General features: G+C 34.2%; 2 protein-coding genes and 1 pseudogene across 6 annotated transcripts; 2 read left to right on the top strand and 1 right to left on the bottom strand.

The window, feature by feature from the left end:
- The first annotated feature begins 65 nt into the window (after positions 1 to 65).
- Positions 66 to 6,884, top strand: LOC114398772 (annotated as a pseudogene).
- A 1,961-nt stretch (positions 6,885 to 8,845) lies between these two features.
- Positions 8,846 to 18,023, bottom strand: LOC114400596 (nicotinamide/nicotinic acid mononucleotide adenylyltransferase-like). 5 transcript variants are annotated; one of them, XM_028363114.1, is made up of 13 exons: positions 17,871 to 18,023; positions 17,575 to 17,683; positions 16,567 to 16,655; positions 14,470 to 14,662; positions 14,259 to 14,338; positions 14,074 to 14,147; positions 13,168 to 13,253; positions 12,796 to 12,879; positions 12,527 to 12,611; positions 11,889 to 11,968; positions 10,105 to 10,206; positions 9,356 to 9,414; positions 8,846 to 9,258 (listed from the first exon to the last, which is right to left on the bottom strand). In XM_028363114.1, the coding sequence occupies exons 4-13, from the start codon at positions 14,644 to 14,646 to the stop codon at positions 9,168 to 9,170; spliced, it is 918 nt and encodes a 305-aa protein (XP_028218915.1). In that variant the 5' UTR covers positions 14,647 to 14,662; positions 16,567 to 16,655; positions 17,575 to 17,683; positions 17,871 to 18,023; the 3' UTR covers positions 8,846 to 9,167. The 5 variants fall into 5 exon arrangements, with proteins under 5 accessions (XP_028218915.1, XP_028218918.1, XP_028218916.1 ...); XM_028363117.1 differs by lacking the exon at positions 14,470 to 14,662; XM_028363115.1 differs by lacking the exon at positions 17,871 to 18,023 and having other exon boundaries at positions 17,472 to 17,580.
- On the top strand, positions 14,645 to 15,810 carry LOC114398771 (heat shock cognate protein 80-like). The gene is made up of 2 exons (XM_028360923.1): positions 14,645 to 14,664; positions 14,799 to 15,810. The coding sequence occupies exons 1-2, from the start codon at positions 14,645 to 14,647 to the stop codon at positions 15,808 to 15,810; spliced, it is 1,032 nt and encodes a 343-aa protein (XP_028216724.1).
- Positions 18,024 to 18,058: the final 35 nt, after the last annotated feature.

Here is an 18,058-nt window from a genome sequence, read left to right as displayed (position 1 = left end):
GCCTAGGCTACGACTGAGCACCCTGCAAAGCCAACCCGCTAGTCAAACTAGCGGTTTCCAAAGCCATGCACAGACTCGCCACCTCAAGCTTTTATGGAATCGCCAGTGGTACTGGCGTTTTCCTTGCCATGTGGGAGATGCTCAGCAAACTCGCCATTGCCAATGGCGGTTTGCTAAGAGCCCCATGCAATTTACGTGAAAAACAACCCCCCCTCGTAAAAATTTTGAAAACGACCCCATTTGGGGAAATATTTTATAAAAATATCTCATCTGGGGAAATTTGCCTATTTTTACAACAGTAATTTACATTTGTTTTAAAACATTTTGAAAAAAAACAAGTTATGCATTAATAGATTAAAGCAATTTTACACATTCATCTAATCAAATAGTACTATATATGATAAATTTGATGACTTTTGCAATCACTAAATTGAAAGTCACACTAATAGTAACTTTTTTATTGGTTTATAGTATAAAAGGTTAAGAAAATAATTTATGCACTAGTAATTTTATAAATTTTATATAGTCATTCAAGTACAAAGCAATATATATAAGTTGGTTGACTTTATAATAATTATCTTAAAAGTCATACTAGTGGAATAGTGTTGATTTCAATTGATTAATAATATAAAACTATGTTGATTTTTGTGTCAATGTTAGAACCTTTTTGATAAGTAATCAAGTATTTCTCCTAAATTTTGATGACTCTTAAGATTTAACTCACCTAAATTTCCTCATAAAAAATATAATTTAATATGATTTAAAATAAATTTTTAGTGTTTAGTTTCACATATTGAAAAATTAATTTTAAGTCCATAATAAATTTTAAATTGAATAATCTGTTGGTAGTTTAGTATTAAATAAAAAACATATACTAAATTTTATTTCTTGAATCAATGTTGTAATTGAATTTATTAAATTAAAGATTTTGAAAAAATGTTTATTAGAATGAAGATAAAAAAAAATTGTCTTTTCAATATTTGACTCAAATTGAAACACATAAAACTCAACAGATTTTCGTCATCAACAATTTCATGTTGATTAAAGCAATTTTAAAGTGAAATTTGATTAAAAACACGAAATCAAATCTCGAATTGATTTGATTTAAAAGTTTTGTTAAAAGTAATTTTAGCATAATATTATAATTAATTTCATTTTACTGTAATCAAACATAATTTTGTCAAAAAGAGCTCAACTCTCTCGATCCCAAAGACAATAATAGACCGATAAGAACTATTAATATACTCTTCTAAATATTTTTGTTATTAATTGAAACTCATAAAAATTTATAAACCACAAATTTAACTCCATCAAATGATCTTCTATCCAACTTCTGTCTTTGACCAATATTTCGAACTCAAATACTGTCTCACTCACTTAACCAATATTTTTCTCAGCCGTCCCTTTTAAAATGAATGCTTTGTTAGTTCTCACTACTATTCCCTCCTCTTTCCACATTCCAACCAAACAGTCCAAACCTACCTCCTCCTCCTCATTCAAAACTATTATGTGATTTGAAGTCCGTCACTTTTTAGATTAATTTTACTACTTTTAGACATTTGATAATATTGTATTAATTGTTGGATCGAGTGACCTTAGAATAATTAAGAAGGGGGTTGAATTAATTATTCCTAAACCTTTACTAATTAAAAAATTACTCTTCTAAGGCTTTTACTTATGTTGTTAAGAGAATATGGAGTAGAAGAGAATCTTAATAGAAAGTAAAAGCGGAAATTAAAATACATAGCGGAAAGTAAAAGAGTAGGGAAGAAGGAAACAAACACACAAGAGTTTTTATACTAATTCAGCAATAACCCGTGCCTACCTCCAGTCCCCAAGCGACCTGTGGTCCTTGAGATTTCTTGCAACCTTGTAAAAATCATTTTACAAGCAAAGATCCACAAGGGATGTACCCTCCCTTGTTCTCTTTGAAACCCTAGTGGATGTACCCTCCACTAGAACTGATCCACAAGAGATGTACCCTCTCTTGTTCTCAGTCAAACCCAAGTAGATGTACCCTCTACTTGTACCACAAATGATGTACCCTCCAATGTGTTGAGACAAAGATCTCAGACTGTTAAACCTTTGATACTTTGTGAATAGGGATACAAAAGAATTCTCAGGCGATTAAACCTTTGAACGCTTTTGTATTAGGGAATGGGAAGAATCAAAAGAATTCTCAGACTGTGTCGTGTTGAATTCTTTGATAAGGGAGAAGGGAGACACAAAAGAATTCAGGCGGTTAGTCCTTCCTTCTTTTGGAAAAGAGAGAAGAGAGACACAAAAAGAATTCAGGCGGTTAGTCCTTGGAAAATTCTTTTTGGCAAAGGGAGAAGAGAATGAAAAGATGAATAGCACAAGCTTTCAATTTTTGGAAAACCAGAAAACTTCAGAAAGCTTTTGGTACAAAGAAGAAGAAGAAGTTCAAAGAGATTCAAGGCTTGTAAAGGATTGTTTGAATGAATTGGAAAAGTGTTCAAGATTGGAATGATTGATTCAAAATGCAAAACAAAGCCTTGCTTTTATAGACTCTTCATGTCTGGTCAAGAAGGTCATTCAGAAGAGTTATAACTTTTGGAAAAACTTAAAACCCATTTGAAAAAGTCAAAACCTTTTTGAAGAGTTACATCTTTAGATTTTTCAGAAACAGTCACTGGTAATCGATTACCAAATAAGTGTAATCAATTACACAAAGCTTTTGAGTGAAAGGATGTGACTCTTCACATTTAAATTTGAATTTCAACGTTCAAGGGCACTGGTAATCGATTACCAAAACATTGTAATCGATTACAGTCTTTTGAAAATACTTGGAACGTTATAAATTCAGTTTGAAAACTTTTTCAAACTTATTTTGCTACTGGTAATCGATTACAACAATATGGTAATCGATTACCAGAGAGTAAAAACTCTTTGGTAAAGGTTTTGTCAAAAACTCATGTGCTATTCAAAGTTTTGAAAAAACTTTTTAATACTTATCTTGATTGAGTCTTTTCTTCATTCTTGAATCTTGAGTCTTGAATCTTGATCTTGATTCTTGAGATCTTGAATCTTGAATCTTGAATCTTGATTCTAGGCTTTCTTCTTGAGTCTTGAATTCTTCTTGATTCACTTGAGATGTTCTTTGATTCACTTGAGTTGTTCTTTGATCTTTGAACTTTTTGTTCATCACCTTTGTCATCATCTTTCGTTGTCATCATTGTTATCATCAAAACACCTTTGAATCACTTTTGATTCATCATGAAGCTTTGCTTCCACATTAATTGTATTGGATATTTGAAAAAATCATGATATAAAATAGTAATTTTAAGAAAAAAAGATCAAATTTAAATGAATAATTTGTTGCCCCGAATCAAACCAAACCGTTTATGAATGGATTGAGTTAAAAAAAATTATGAAAATTTAACCAAACGGAACTGATCAAATTTGATTAAGTTAGATCCTAGATTTGATCAAAACCAGTCCGAACCGGCCTGGGAACACCTCTGGGCATAAACTCTATACTTACTATAATTCCAAGATTAGCCTTGGATGTACAAACATAGCCACGTTATTTCATTGACACACACGAATCATGGAATTTGGTGGTGATCACAAGCCCCTCGCACAATTTTAATGGTGACAAGCACACAGCTAAAGGTCTTTACCGCAGCAATTTGATCAATATATAAATATAATGAGGACTATATATGGAACTCTGAAAGCATGCACTTGGCAGTTGGCATATGCATGGCACCCCCTAGCTCTATAGTTATCGTCAGTTGCAACTTGCAAGGACGAGAATTTATGGATCATAAATTAATAACATGTAATGTTGTGGCAGCATACATAGAAGGTTTCTCACAAGCAAGAAATTATTGTGTATAATTCATCAAAATCACACATTCACGATTTCGGTCAATTTCTGTGATATAATTAGCTGAATTTTTCAATTTAGTTACAAGAAAAATTAATAAAATTTGATTACCTATCAAATAAAAATTGTGTACGTATAAATTGTTTGATACTATCATATAATTCTATAACATACAATAATTTTTCTTTAATTATAAGTAAAAACTGTGAATAAGCTTCTCTATGATGATGATGATGATGATGATATGTTATGCTGAGAATTAGAACGAAGGTGGGAGAGGAGTACATACTGGTGAAATAAGCGAGGGTTACGATAAACAGTTGCAGCGGGAATTATGTCGTTGTTTGGCGCATGCAGTAAGATTTGTTCCAGCTAATGCCGATATGCGCATCGAGGTCTTGCTCGCGCGAGTCCTTCTTCTCGCTTTTCTTCTCTGCTCTTCACTCTTACCACTTCTTTCTGTTAGTACAACAATTAATATATCATATGCATAATCGTTAATTGAAAGAAATTGAAAGCCTAACGTGCGTTGCAGTTTTTTTTATAAAGATTCACGGCACATATATAATGAGAGTAGTAGATAAACTAGAAGAGAGAGAGAGATGATCGGGAGTTTACGGTTATGGTGTTATTTGAGTGAGCGGCGGCGGCGTCTGCACCGGCACGAAGCTGATTCTGGCCGGAAAGCTTTCTTCGAAGTTGAATATTCCGGATTCGATTCGGCGAAGAATCTCATGAACTGCCATGAGAGAATCCATTCAATGAGGATCAACGATAGAAAGAGCAACAAAAATTGGAATAGAAACATGCACCGCGGAGAAATCTTCATTTGCTTCTTTTAAACATATTTGATTTGATTTTCTTCGTATGAGAGGGAGAGAATGAAGTGAAGTGATATAGATAGATAGATAGATGTGTTTCAAATTAACTTTGTTGTGCAAATAGAGAGTAGAGAGGGATGCAGCTACGAATTTCACCCTATGCGTTCTGAACGAAATGACTCTCTTTACCTTGTGAGTCAGTTATCAAAAGGCTATACCTTCTTTTCCCGCCAAATTAAAAAATCTCACCTAAATAGTTCAATTTTAATAAAAAAATTATCCCTATTATATACAGCATCACATGGAAAGAAGAAAAAGATTGTCCAATAACCAAACTTTCTCAACATTTTCAATGTTCCCATACTCTCATGAAGCCAAATTCTCAACTAACCAATTCAGTGGAACTTTTTTCTTGTACATAAATTGAAAAAAAAAAAATCTTCTAATATTTTTCTCCAACAACAAAGCTTAAACTGTAAGCACAGAGACAGATCTATATCACATAAAGGTAACAAGTAACAACCAAACGAACCAACAATAATATATGGCTATTGTTAGATGAATAAATAAAATTAGGTTTGAGCTACATTACATTTAAAAATTAAAAACATATAGTGGAGATCTTAAATTGAGATATGCAAACACATCATTTATAAACTTTAATACTAAGCTAAGGTGCAGCCATGCATGCCATATCTCTGTTCAAAGTGTTAAAATTGCAACGAAGCCAAGAGAGGTAGGAGGCGTGATTACCTTCTGGGGTTTGTAGGAACTTTGAGATTGGGGCTCCTCGTACTGAGGACGATATTGTTCCAGAATATAGAAAAAGGAGCAATAGAATAAGAATTAAGAACGGTTAAATGAATAGTTAGTTTATGGAGAAGAGTTTTTTTTTAATTAGCAAATGTTAGTTTTGTTTAAAAGAAGGATCAACCAAACTTAAATCTCGGTTTATTGAGAAGAGTTGTCTCTCCCGTGTTGTTGTTCTTCCTGATTGCCACCATCAGCACCGAGAGCAACGTTGATGAGACCCTCCATGTCGATGTTGTCGCCTCCTTCTTTCGTCATGTGTGATTCGGTATAAGTATAAATGCATCTGGGCCGGTGATTTAACACTACACATTATAAAGATTACATTGCCTTGCCGACATCTCTTACCATCATGCCCAATTCATCAAATAGGTGTAAATCTTGTTTCAAATTATAAATTTGGAATTGATTTTAGATTATTATTTCTTTTGGGATAAAATGTTATGATTTTAATTTTTTTTTTTAAATGAAGTCATAATTTTTTTTATTTGTTTTGTAAATTAAAAAAATGTGATTGATTGTAACAATTTTTATCTTTTAATTAATTGTTAACATTGTGTCAATAAAACAGCATTTAACTTCTCACAGAAGCCACTTCAATCCACTTTTCTGCATCCTCCCTCTCTTCTCACTCTAAACATTCTTCCAAAGAAATTGAGAAAACCCCACCAACTGAGAACCCTCATAGTGGCCAAATCCAATGGCAGTGACTCTGCTGATGTTCCTGATCGTTTGATTTCAGCACTTTGCTACTTTTACCCTTTCTTTGATTGCATACAGTACGGAAAGTATGTAATCACATAGTTCTACCCTGTTCAAGCCATTGTTCAACCATTGGTTCCTGCAATAAGAGTTTTCAAGAGCTTCCCTTTTAATGGATTCCTTGTGTTTTTGACCCTTTATTTTGTTGTGGTGAGAAACCCCAATTTCAGTAAGTATGTGAGGTTCAAAACTATGCAAGCCGTTGTCCTTGATGTGCTCTTGATTTTCCCTGACCTCCTTGAAAGAGGGTTTAATCCCAAAGATGGGTTGGGATTCGATTTGATAATCAGTTTGGATAGCACTGTGTTTTTGTTCCTCTTGGTGTGCTTGATTTATGGTTCTTCTTGCTTGCTGGGTCAAATCCCCAGATTACCCATTGTTGCTGAGGCAGCTGATAGGCAAGTTCTTTGAATCACCAATCCGTTATTGAGATAATTTAATTGAATAGCAAAGCAACTTCAGCCTAAGTAGTGGAAAAGTTTGCATTTTCACTTCCTTAATAGTTACTATCTTGGAAAGTTTCTGCAAAACGGATTTTAGTTGTTTCTTACATTGCTGGATTCTAGTACGTCTTTCTAAATCAGGATTAAATTATTGTAAGATGATGAGAAACTTCCCTTTCTCCATTGTTAATTGAATTCAATGTTATATCTCTCTGGATTTACTGAATGGTTATGACTTTTGAGTTGTAGTGTTCCACACATACTCATATTAATTTCTTGTATGTTTAACAATCCTACAATCAGTTATCTTCTCTTCTTAGTTCTTATGTCGCTAGGTTTTAGTTTGAGCTATTCTTCTAAGAGTTCAGACTTCAGAGTGGTGTTTTTCTATAATGGTTTTGCATAGCGGGAATAGGAAACACATATAGGGGTAATTAGCTGAAGTTGTAATCTTTTCCTCTTTTTTTTTTGCTGGAAGCTTGGAACCAAATTGTTATTTTGGCCTGTTAATGAACGAGGGAAAGTAAGTAAATATTGAGGCAGGAAGATCCCTATATTAGATCTTAAAGTGTTTAGTTACTTTCTCACCTCTGCTCGATTAGTAACATGTTTGATTGATCAAGGATAATCTATATGACAATTTTAGATTTTACTCTCCCCCGTATCTTTCTAGTTTCCTTTATATCACATGTAGAGCAGTCGTGATAGAGTGTGAGCCTGAGTTGAATGTGCAAGTACTAAGTACTCTTGAAATATGTATGACAGAAGTTGGTTAATAGATACGACAAGCTTTTTTGAGAAATACAAGATGGCGTCAATGCTTAAAGGTTGTTGGACTAGGATAATTCTAGAGATGTTTGATCAATCTTCATTTAGCATCTTGAGGTGTTACATGGAGTATAAACTCTGATGTGTGGATGTAAAGTTCCATGTCTCTTCCCAAGGTTAGGAGGGTCTGAGGATTGACAACCTATAGTAAAGATGACTACATATCCATGGTAACTTCAGTGTAAAATCAAAGGATAACAGGATGTCAATATGCTATCTGTTAGCTTCTCCTTGTCTCCAACGAATCCAATTCTGTTCTCTAATGTTGCATTGATTAGTTTTAGAATAGTTTTGTCTTTGGTCTCAGTATCCACTTTAAAAAGCAATCGGGATTTCATTTTTTCGTTGTTATACGCCTTTCCTTATTTATCAAAATGTCCCTCAAGTGGGATCTATAGGTATGCGGCTACCTATCCAAGTTGATGTTGATAAAAAAACAGCAGCATCAAAGCTGTTTCCGGAGGTTCTATTACTTGACCTCATCTATAGTATCTGTGATTAGCTTTTACAATACTCATGTATTGTGGTTACTGTTCTTAAAAAATGCTTAGGTGTTGGACATTAGAGAACAGCAGCCACAATAATTCGGATGGTTGAATAAAATACATGAATTATTGTAAATTCTCTCTTTGAAGTTGGGAAGTGGTGATACAAAATGTTGCAATTTATAATGCAAAAAAATGATATTGGGCAAACATCAAATTCTAGCTGACACCTAAAAAATAAAATGAAATTATATAGGCATAGGTTAAAAAGATCTAATTCGAATGGTTGAATAAAATATATGAATTATTGTAAATTCTCTTTTTAATTTATACAGATAAAAAAAATTATATAGATATAAATTTATAATAAGTGATATGGTGCTGAAGAGAAATAAAAGAGAAAAAATGAATATAAATTAAATCTTTGAAATCATAAAGTGTTAATATGCCATTATTCATTACCACAAGGATATTAACACTTTATGATCATGTATATAGTTTAAAATGTATGGAAAATTAATATATTAAGTATTGAGTCTCTTTTTCATGCCCCTATATCAAGTTGAATGAATGTAAACTATATTGAGTGTGCTCAGTAATCGATTATATAATATTATTTAGCTAAAGTTTAATTTGGAGGTACTTTCAGTTTAAATTTTTAACATTACCATCAAATCTATGTTGACACTTAATTATTTAATAAATTTTACTACATTAAAATGAACAATGACACTCGACTAAATTTTACTAACTTATAACATCACCACGGGATAAAAGCTAGTTTAAGCCTACACTAACAAATTTTCTATTGAGAACAACCAACTACTTGAATAAATTTCAATATATCAGGGCTCCAATCAAGAATATCCCCGGCTCAATTTTTATTTTTTTTACACAAACAAATTGCAGAGATCCCCATCAACCCTTAACAAATAAACTTAATATACTACATCTAACCCAAAGTCTTAAAGGCATTAGGTTGCAATTTCAAGTATTTGCAATTCGATTACATAAATTATGTAATATTTATTTATCTGCAAATTTACAACACAAAAATGAAAAATCATCTGTTTATAGAAAATTGGCTCGGATAGCGATGCGCAGTGGTTCTTGCAAAGACCCATGTCTACAGAATGTAATGAAAAACAGTAGTAATCATTTATCATTAGTTCAAGTATAATTGTTGCTCTCTGATATAATCAATCACTTCATCCGCGGTAAGGTATTTTATAGATAGTCCTCTTGCAATGCAATCCCTGAAATTAGTGGAAAAGACAAGAAAATTGAACGTCTCTCTTTTTTTAAAAATTATCGTCCTCTCACTCTTGAAAGTAAACAATGTCATAGCATTACCTTACTCTGGTTGAGCTGATTTGATTTGGAACAAGTTCATTCACAACTTTGATATTATCCTAAAAAAAATAGTGGAAAATTTAAATTTAAATATGCATAAAAGCTGAGTAGCAAAGCAATTCATTCTAATTCTTATTCTTGTTCACATAATAAAACGCTAATACGAAGTCTGGTCCCAGGAATTTTGTTTCATTACTGAATATTTAAAAAAAAAAATATTTTATAGTTTATATAGTACTAGTGTCCTCGAAAGTATCCATCCATACTTTGAAGGTATCGTGGTTCAAGTATCCAAGTCATACAGGAAGGTCTGGTATACACTTAATAAGTAGTATCCGACACATGTCAAACAAAATGTCAAGAAGGTGGGTGTTACTGCAGCACATGTCTCACACTCCGACACCTCAAGAAAAAGTGTCCATTGTTAAAAGCTAATCAGTAATCAAGGTTGAGAGGAATTAATCAATTCTAACCAATCACAACAACAAAAAACGATGTGCCCTAGCACACACATGTACAAACAAGGTAATAAATTTTAATCATCAAATTTAAAACTCCCATGTTGATCAAACATCAACACACCTAAGTATATGGGACATCACAGAAGGATTTCATAAGTTGGTCTATAATTTGACCTTAATTTGGTCAAATACACAGCAAACAGATATTTGAAAATGTCCAAAATTCATAAGCCACATTTCATTTTAAACGCATATAGGGAAATAGGACAAGCTTGAAATGTGATATACCTTATTCTCATTCAGAATGTCATCTTTAAATATAGTCTTTTCAACATCTTGTCCTTCCCTGGGAATGCAGACTACTCCATAATCTTTGCATATAGTTTTAACCTAAAGTACAAAAACAATTATAGTTTATTGTTTCCACAACCTATGGCAAATTAGTATTCATTAACATATGTGACAATTCAATCTTTTTATTCACTAACAGTCCAATCCATCAAGTATAAATCAACCAATCAATCTATTCAATTATAAAAATAAAACTTAATACATTAGTTGAATTGGATTACCATTTGTTATTGGATAGATAATGAACCATCCAACATATTTTGCAATCCAGTGAATCAAGTAGTTCCAAGTTCATTGCTTGGACATAGGTCTTTATGAGACAAATATTGGATTCTATGGTATTTCAGTGTAAGAATGTGTACAAATATTAAACTTTGTTTTAGAAAAGTATTGTTTTGAAAAAAATAAAATATAATGGATGGACCTTTTTCTATGAAATAAGTTACGGATAAATTAGATTTTTGCAATACATTATTAATGGATCATAAATGGATTGGCTATCCATTTCAATTCAAAAAAATTATCCAATTAATTAGTTTGACACTCCTAATCCATACTCCACCCATGCCTTGTATCTATGTGGTAAGAAATAAGAACAATTTACTCAATAAGGTTGTTAATTCTAACAATAAAAACACAAAATCAATATAATTCCTGACTTTCAATTCCACGGCCATTTAAGGTTGGTTTACCCAAATTATTAGGTGGGACAAGGTCTTTTGTTCCAAGAATTGTCAAATAACTCAATGTGAAACCAATGTTGTTAATGGCGGATGGCGGTTCATGGCGGAAAGTCAAAAATCCGCCATAAAATATGGCGGATGGCGTAGCGGAAAATGGCGGATGTCATGGCGGACAAAAAAAAAAAAAAAACATATATATAAACACATTGAAATTGAAAAAAACAAAGGATTGCATTCAAATAAACTAAAAAAGTTTCATGAGTTCATACAATAATCAAGTACCAACACCAAAAAAACTCATTAAAGAGTTCAAAATAAGAAAATGATAAAAACATTTAAAAGAGGACTGAACAGAAAAAAAAATTGTGGTGTCAAATAGAAAAAAAAAATGGGACTGTTAACAGTAAAAAGGGGTGTCAAACAGCAAAAAGCCAAAAACAAAATTAAAAAAAAAAAAAAAGATCAGGCTGACCCGCGAGACCTTCGTCACCTTCCTCTTCTTCGTCTTCTTCATGCCGGTGCGTCGCCGGAGCTCGTCGCCGCCGTTCGTGTGTTGCCGGGGCTCGTCGCGATGTCGACCTTCGTCTTCGTGTAAGGGGTGTCGCGGGCTCGCGGCTGCGTGCGCGTGCGGACTGCGGGTGTCGCGGCGGCGGCTGGGTGCGGCGGGGTGCGGGAGGGACGCAGGGGAGGTTCAATTTTAGTTGGAGGCTGTTCTGAATCACAGCTGCGTGGGAGGGTCGCTTTTAGTTGAATGAATAATCGGGTAGGGTTGGGTCGGGTCAGCCCAACTCCTATCGTAGACAAAAACCAAACAAAATTCCGCCATTTCCGTCACCCCACCATAACCGCCACGATTGCCATGGCTATGGCGGCCGCCATGGCGCCGCCATCCCAAACCCGCCACGCCACCGCTATTCGGTGGCGTTTTTTCAAAAATCCGCCACGAAAATCCGCCATGGCGCCGTCATGACCGTCATTTAACAACACTGTGTGAAACTAATCCATGATAAATAATATTAGATTTTTCCGTTATAGTACCTGGTCAGGAATCCAGAATCCAGGAATGCTAAAAGAATGAAGGAGATCAGAACCACAAAGAAGCATGACCTTGAGGGATTCTACAATAATCAATACAAAAGCAAATTATTGTATTGTTACAACATTGTCAAAAACGTGTATAGAAAGAAATAAAAATCTAGCACGGTATCTTTAATTAATGAAGTGAAGGAACTATTAATGCTCCTTTTAGACTAAATCACAATTAAGTCAATGAACATATATATAAGATAGATGATAGATAACTTTTGAAGGCTTTAGCGCCATACGGAACCAAATTGCCCATCCAATCATGCATCCATATAGCACTAAGAAATTCCCACAAAATACTAGAGTCAAATGACCACCTAATGCCAGGGACAGGAAAACATGTCCAAACATTAAAATCCATATATTAATCATTTAAATCACAAAGTATTCCTAACACTTAGCACATTTTTTTAAAAGTTCATCAGCGATTATCATTAATGTGACTAGTATTTCATTCTTAAAAGAGATTAAGAGAGGTGGTGTTAGTGTCACTTCTTCCTTTATTTTGAATTTTAAGATGGGACAGGGGAGCAATTTGAAATGGCAATTAGAGTATGTGATTTTATTGAAGGCTTGTTTGTTGAGCATACCTTGAGATACCAACCCTGTCTCACAAACTGAATTGTGGACTCTAGAGAGAACAGTTAAAGTGCGTTGATATGTGCTCTGACTTGCCTGCAGCAGTTTATAGCCAGATAAAAATGCAAAATATTAATAAATAAGGTTAGCTAGAGAGCCAAAATTTCTCACAACACGCATGACATCAAAGCATTGTCTTTCAAATCTATGGATAATGAAACTTATTAACATGCACAGAAAATAGGAAGACAAGCAATCTAGCTGATAAAAGAGTAACTACCTCCCATGGATCAACCATTATCAAATCTGAACTTTTGCCGGCTAAATGACATAATTGTATTCGATGTTCAGCAGATATTAGGCCCTATATAAACATGCAAGCAAAATACAATTAGACCAACATGTGACAGTGAAACTAATAGCATCACTTGATTAATAAAAATCATAATTTCATCAACATAATAATAGGATTTGATCTATTTGCTGAAAGAAGTAAAATAAAAACTCAGTCAAGTGTTTCAGTGTTTTCCACATGTCAAGCATAAGTTTTACCTTATTTATTCATTTATTTTGCTAACAAGTTTTACAAACTCGCATGTATGGATATAATAAATGAGGAATCTTTTTCTCTCTTTGCTTGACAACTTCATACCTTTTTCTTGTATGCATCATTCACAGGAGACAAGTAACCTCCAATTACGCAGTAGCCATCTGAATTCAATGCATCTCTTGCAAGCTCTAAGGATAACACCCACAAATTTTAATTTTTTTTAAAAAAAATCAGACTAGCAGAAAATAAATGAAATTAAGAATTAAATTGCACATAATTCAAGAAATTAAATTAATGAAATTCCATCAAGTAGTGCTAGAAGTAAATTAGAGGGAATATTCAATATATACTCCCATTCACCTTCATTAAGAAAGTAGAAACTTGGAGATCATGACTCAAGGAAGCTAACAATACGAGAAGATACACTGGTATGAATTGTTCCCAGGCAAACCCAACTCTTTTGAACATCTATGTAGTAAGTACAACATAGAATTTTCAATAACAAATTCAATTATATGTATATGGCTTTTATAATTATAATATTAATTCAAGTAGACAAAGAAGCCTATATTATTATATAATTTATAGTGAGTATATTTGACCAATGGTTAACATATGGTTTGATCACAAAATGCAAAAACCACTGTAAATGGTAAAGTGATTATCATGCATGCAGTGTTGGCTACTACACTATTAAGCAACCATTGACTTTTTTTTTTCACATGATGTATATGAGATCTTAATTTTTTCCCCTTAATTCTTCTACACTGAATGAAAAATAGAAAAGTGCCAAATTGTTCAATAATCAATACTTTCAAGAATGAACTTATCTTAAAGATGTCATTTATTTTTGTTAGAGGAGTGGAAGGAGTTAAAATTATTTAAATATGAGTTTTATAAGCACCAAAGAAGTATAGATGTCAGGGCAGTAGAATAACAAGTCTCTGCACTGTAAACTTAAGGAAATGAAAGAAAAAAGAATCGGAATTATAAACGAACGCAACTAACCAAACATGCGTAAATGCATGAAAGTAGGTGGATTAAAGCTTCCAGTTGCCACCAGAATTACATATATCTTGTTGCTGTTTTAATGAGAGACAGAAAAAGAATGTCATAATTAATTTATAATAAGGTCAAAAGAAAAGTCCCTCACAAAATAAACAAATAAAAAAATAATACAGACAGGAACATACTTGCTCGTGTTTGCAGGGGAGGACTCATTATTAATCAAATCTAAAGCCAATTTATCCAGTGGCAGTGGAACATCCATGACCTGAAACCATTAAAAACAAGCAATGCTGAATGTGCTTGTTAGTCTTTGTGAGATTATCGCCAAATGTGCTTGTTAGTTAGTCTGTTTTCTCTAATGCTTGTGCGTTTGTTGTTCCAGATTTGGTGAATAACCTCGGCACTATTGCAAGGTCTGGGAACAAGGAATTCATGGAAGCCCTGGCTGCTGGTGCTGACGTGAGCATGATTGGGCAGTTCGGTGTTGGTTTCTACTCGGCTTATCTTGTAGCTGATAAGGTTATTGTTACCACAAAGCACAATGATGATGAACAGTATGTCTGGGAGTCCCATGCCGGCAGCTCATTTACTGTGACAAGAGATACATCTGGTGAGAACCTTGGTAGGGGAACAAAGATAACTTTGTTTCTTAAGGAAGATCAACTTGAGTATATTAAGGAATGTCGTCTGAAGGATTTGATAAAGAAGCATTCTGAATTCATTAGCTATCCAATTTCTCTCTGGATTAAGAAGACTACTGAAAAGGAGATTTTTGATGATGAGGATGAGGAAGAGAAGAAGGATGAGGAGGGTAAAGTTGAAGATGTGGATGAAGATAAGGAGAAGGAGGAGAAGAAAAAGAAGACCATTAAGGAAGTATCTCACGAGTGGTCATTGGTGAACAAGCAGAAGCCTATTTGGATGAGGAAACCTGAAGAGATTACGAAAGAAGAATATGCTGCTTTCTACAAGAGTGTTACCAATGATTGGGAAGAGCATTTGGCTGTTAAGCACTTTTCTGTTGAGGGTCAGCTGGAGTTTAAGGCTGTCCTCTTTATCCCCAAGAGGGCACCTTTTGATCTCTTTGACACCAGGAAGAAGCCTAACAACATCAAACTGTATGTTCGCCGTGTCTTCATCATGGACAACTGTGAGGAGCTGATGCCTGAATATCTTAGCTTTGTTAAGGGTATTGTGGATTCTGAGGATCTTCCTCTCAACATTTCTAGAGAAATGCTGCAGCAGAACAAGATCCTGAAAGTCATCAGCAAGAACTTGGTCAAGAAGTGCATTGAGATGTTCTTTGAAATTGCTGAGAACAAGGAAGACTATAACAAGTTTTATGAAGCCTTCTCTAAGAACCTGAAACTTGGTATTCATGAGGATTCTCAGAACAAGACAAAGCTAGCTGAATTGCTCAGGTATCACTCCACTAAGAGTGGTGATGAGATGACCAGCCTCAAGGACTATGTTACCAGGATGAAGGAAGGACAAAATGACATCTACTACATTACTGGTGAAAGCAAGAAAGCTGTCGAGAATTCCCCCTTCCTTGAAAAGCTTAAGAAGAAGGGGTACGAGGTTCTCTACATGGTTGATGCTATTGATGAGTATGCTGTTGGTCAGCTTAAGGAATTTGAGGGAAAGAAGTTGGTCTCTGCTACCAAGGAAGGCCTAAAACTTGATGAGAGCGAAGACGAGAAGAAAAAGAAGGAAGATTGGCTGCTTAACTTCTAGCATACCCTCACGGAAGGTATAAAATGTTGATGTTTTAGCTGAACGTGAAGCGTCTTCGTCTCAACATGTTTTAGTTTTGGAGCACTTTCTGATGTTCAAATGCTTCTCTTGGAAGCTGTAGATTGTGCTAGTTTTGTTGCCTATATTATTATGCTGAATGATAAAAAAAAAAAAAGATGACACAATATTTTTATTATCATTATTTATAAAATCCATAAAATTTAATAATTAACATATATAAAATAAATTGATATAGTTAATAATTGATTATTGAACTCTTTTTTAAGAATTTTTTCTTAGGCCCCAATAATTCTAGACAAGGCCTGCCATGACCATGCTAGAAAACAGCCTTTTGAATCTAAGTGGCTGCTGCCACAGCACAGCCACTTTGAAGCTGCAAAGGCTACCCAAAACAAAGTTGTAATGTACATGGTCTCTTTCTATTAAGGCTCCAGCTTGAGGGGAAGTAATCTTATGCACTACTCTGTTAACCTTGTTATAAAAATATGAGGATAACTATACATTGAAGGGTGTCCGATTACAGTTTTCTCACGTGTCTCTTTCTTTCTCTCTACTCACTCTCTCTTCTATCTATGCAAAGCTTATCCATGAACTACACCAGTGCTAGTAAAATACCACTGTGGCTAGTAAAATGTACAATTTAAAAATAAAAAATGCTTAAAAAGTGGAGTTTTTGTCCACAAATAGTCACCAGAGGCAAAGCAATTGCAAAGTTTCATTAAATATGTACATTACCTTCTATTGGAGGTATATTGACCCTTTCCTTTAGCAATAAAAACTCGAACACGACGTCCCAAATATACTTTATTATTCAATTCAAGAACCTGTGATTACAGCAGAAAATTGATTTTCAGGTTCAAGTCATTACAACTGAGTATAACTAAGACCTTTCTAGAACTTACTAGTATGCTACTGTATGACATGGATGACAGGATGCGATTTCTCATCACAGTATAAACTAATAATTCTTATGCATGTGTAGAGGCTAGCACTTAATGTTTTCTCATATGGCTACTACAACTCACAATTTTCTTGTACAACGACTAAAATTTAAAATAGGAACTATAAGGCACAAAGAAATAGTTTAACCAACGAATTTCTTCTAAACATAGACAAAAGTCAGAATGGAAGGACCTCAAAATGATCTGGCAATAGCAATTACTAATTTCGGTTTACTTTCTATCACTCTGTTGCTTGATTGCACTAAGTTTCCAACTTATCTCTGCACTTAATCCCATAAAAAGTTCATTTTAAATTTATATACATGATCTGGAGCAATTTGTTATGCCACTGATATATGTGAGTAGAGTACTCATTTGTTTTTTGGGTATGTAAGTCAATCATAATAATTTTTCAGGATTTCCGGTTCTAAGATGTGTGAGTAGAGTACTCACTTCTTATCAACAGGCACAACAATGGTCTTGGTTCTAAGATAAGTGCACTTTGTATTCTTTCATCACTCATATTTCTAGGAAATGGTTATTCATCACAGCACATAGATTGAGCAATTCACCAATTACCCTCACAAAACAAAGTTTAAAGCTGGCATACACAAAATTAACGGGAAGAGATATCTCTGAGAAATCCCTTTCGGTTAAATCAAAGGCAACAATAACATGTTTTAATACATCTTGACGAACCAATGAATGACACCGTTGAAAAACAAGCCGAAATCCGAAACAAAACGATCAGAGCAGCCCTCGTAAGACAAATAGGGAGGTTCAATTTCTTTCCACGCATTACCTCTGAGTGAGAAATAATACTCCACATGGATCACATGCTCATCTGGGTGAACACCTGTAAATGGATTGAAGATGCAAGAACTTTGATTGCAATCCAAAAGTAAAAAACCCTGCAGGAACCTACAAATCGGTCACCAAAAGGTTTTGGGAGCAGAAAGAATAATCATAAAATGATGCATTGATGCCTATGGATAGGATTTCAGGAATAGAAGAGTCTAAAGTCTGTGCGTTCTGCAGCTAGGTCAAAATGTGAAATTGTAAAGTGTGGATCAGAGATGCGAGAAAGTCATGACTTACACAGTCTTAAAACGGAGAAGAGACTTCACCCGCAACCTCAACATATGAGATACGAGACGCTCAGCTCGGGTGCATAATCTGTTCCTTCCTATCTGAATTTAAAATCGCACCCTGTGTGTCCCAATCCCAACCTCATTCTGTGTTGCTTCTTGAGAGAGGAAGGGAGGGATATATATAAAAAAAAAAAA

The sequence above is a fragment of the Glycine soja genome, chromosome 19, assembly GCF_004193775.1.
Source record: "Glycine soja cultivar W05 chromosome 19, ASM419377v2, whole genome shotgun sequence".
NCBI classification, from domain to species: Eukaryota; Viridiplantae; Streptophyta; class Magnoliopsida; order Fabales; family Fabaceae; genus Glycine; species Glycine soja.
This window is presented reverse-complemented; position numbering and strand designations above follow the sequence as displayed.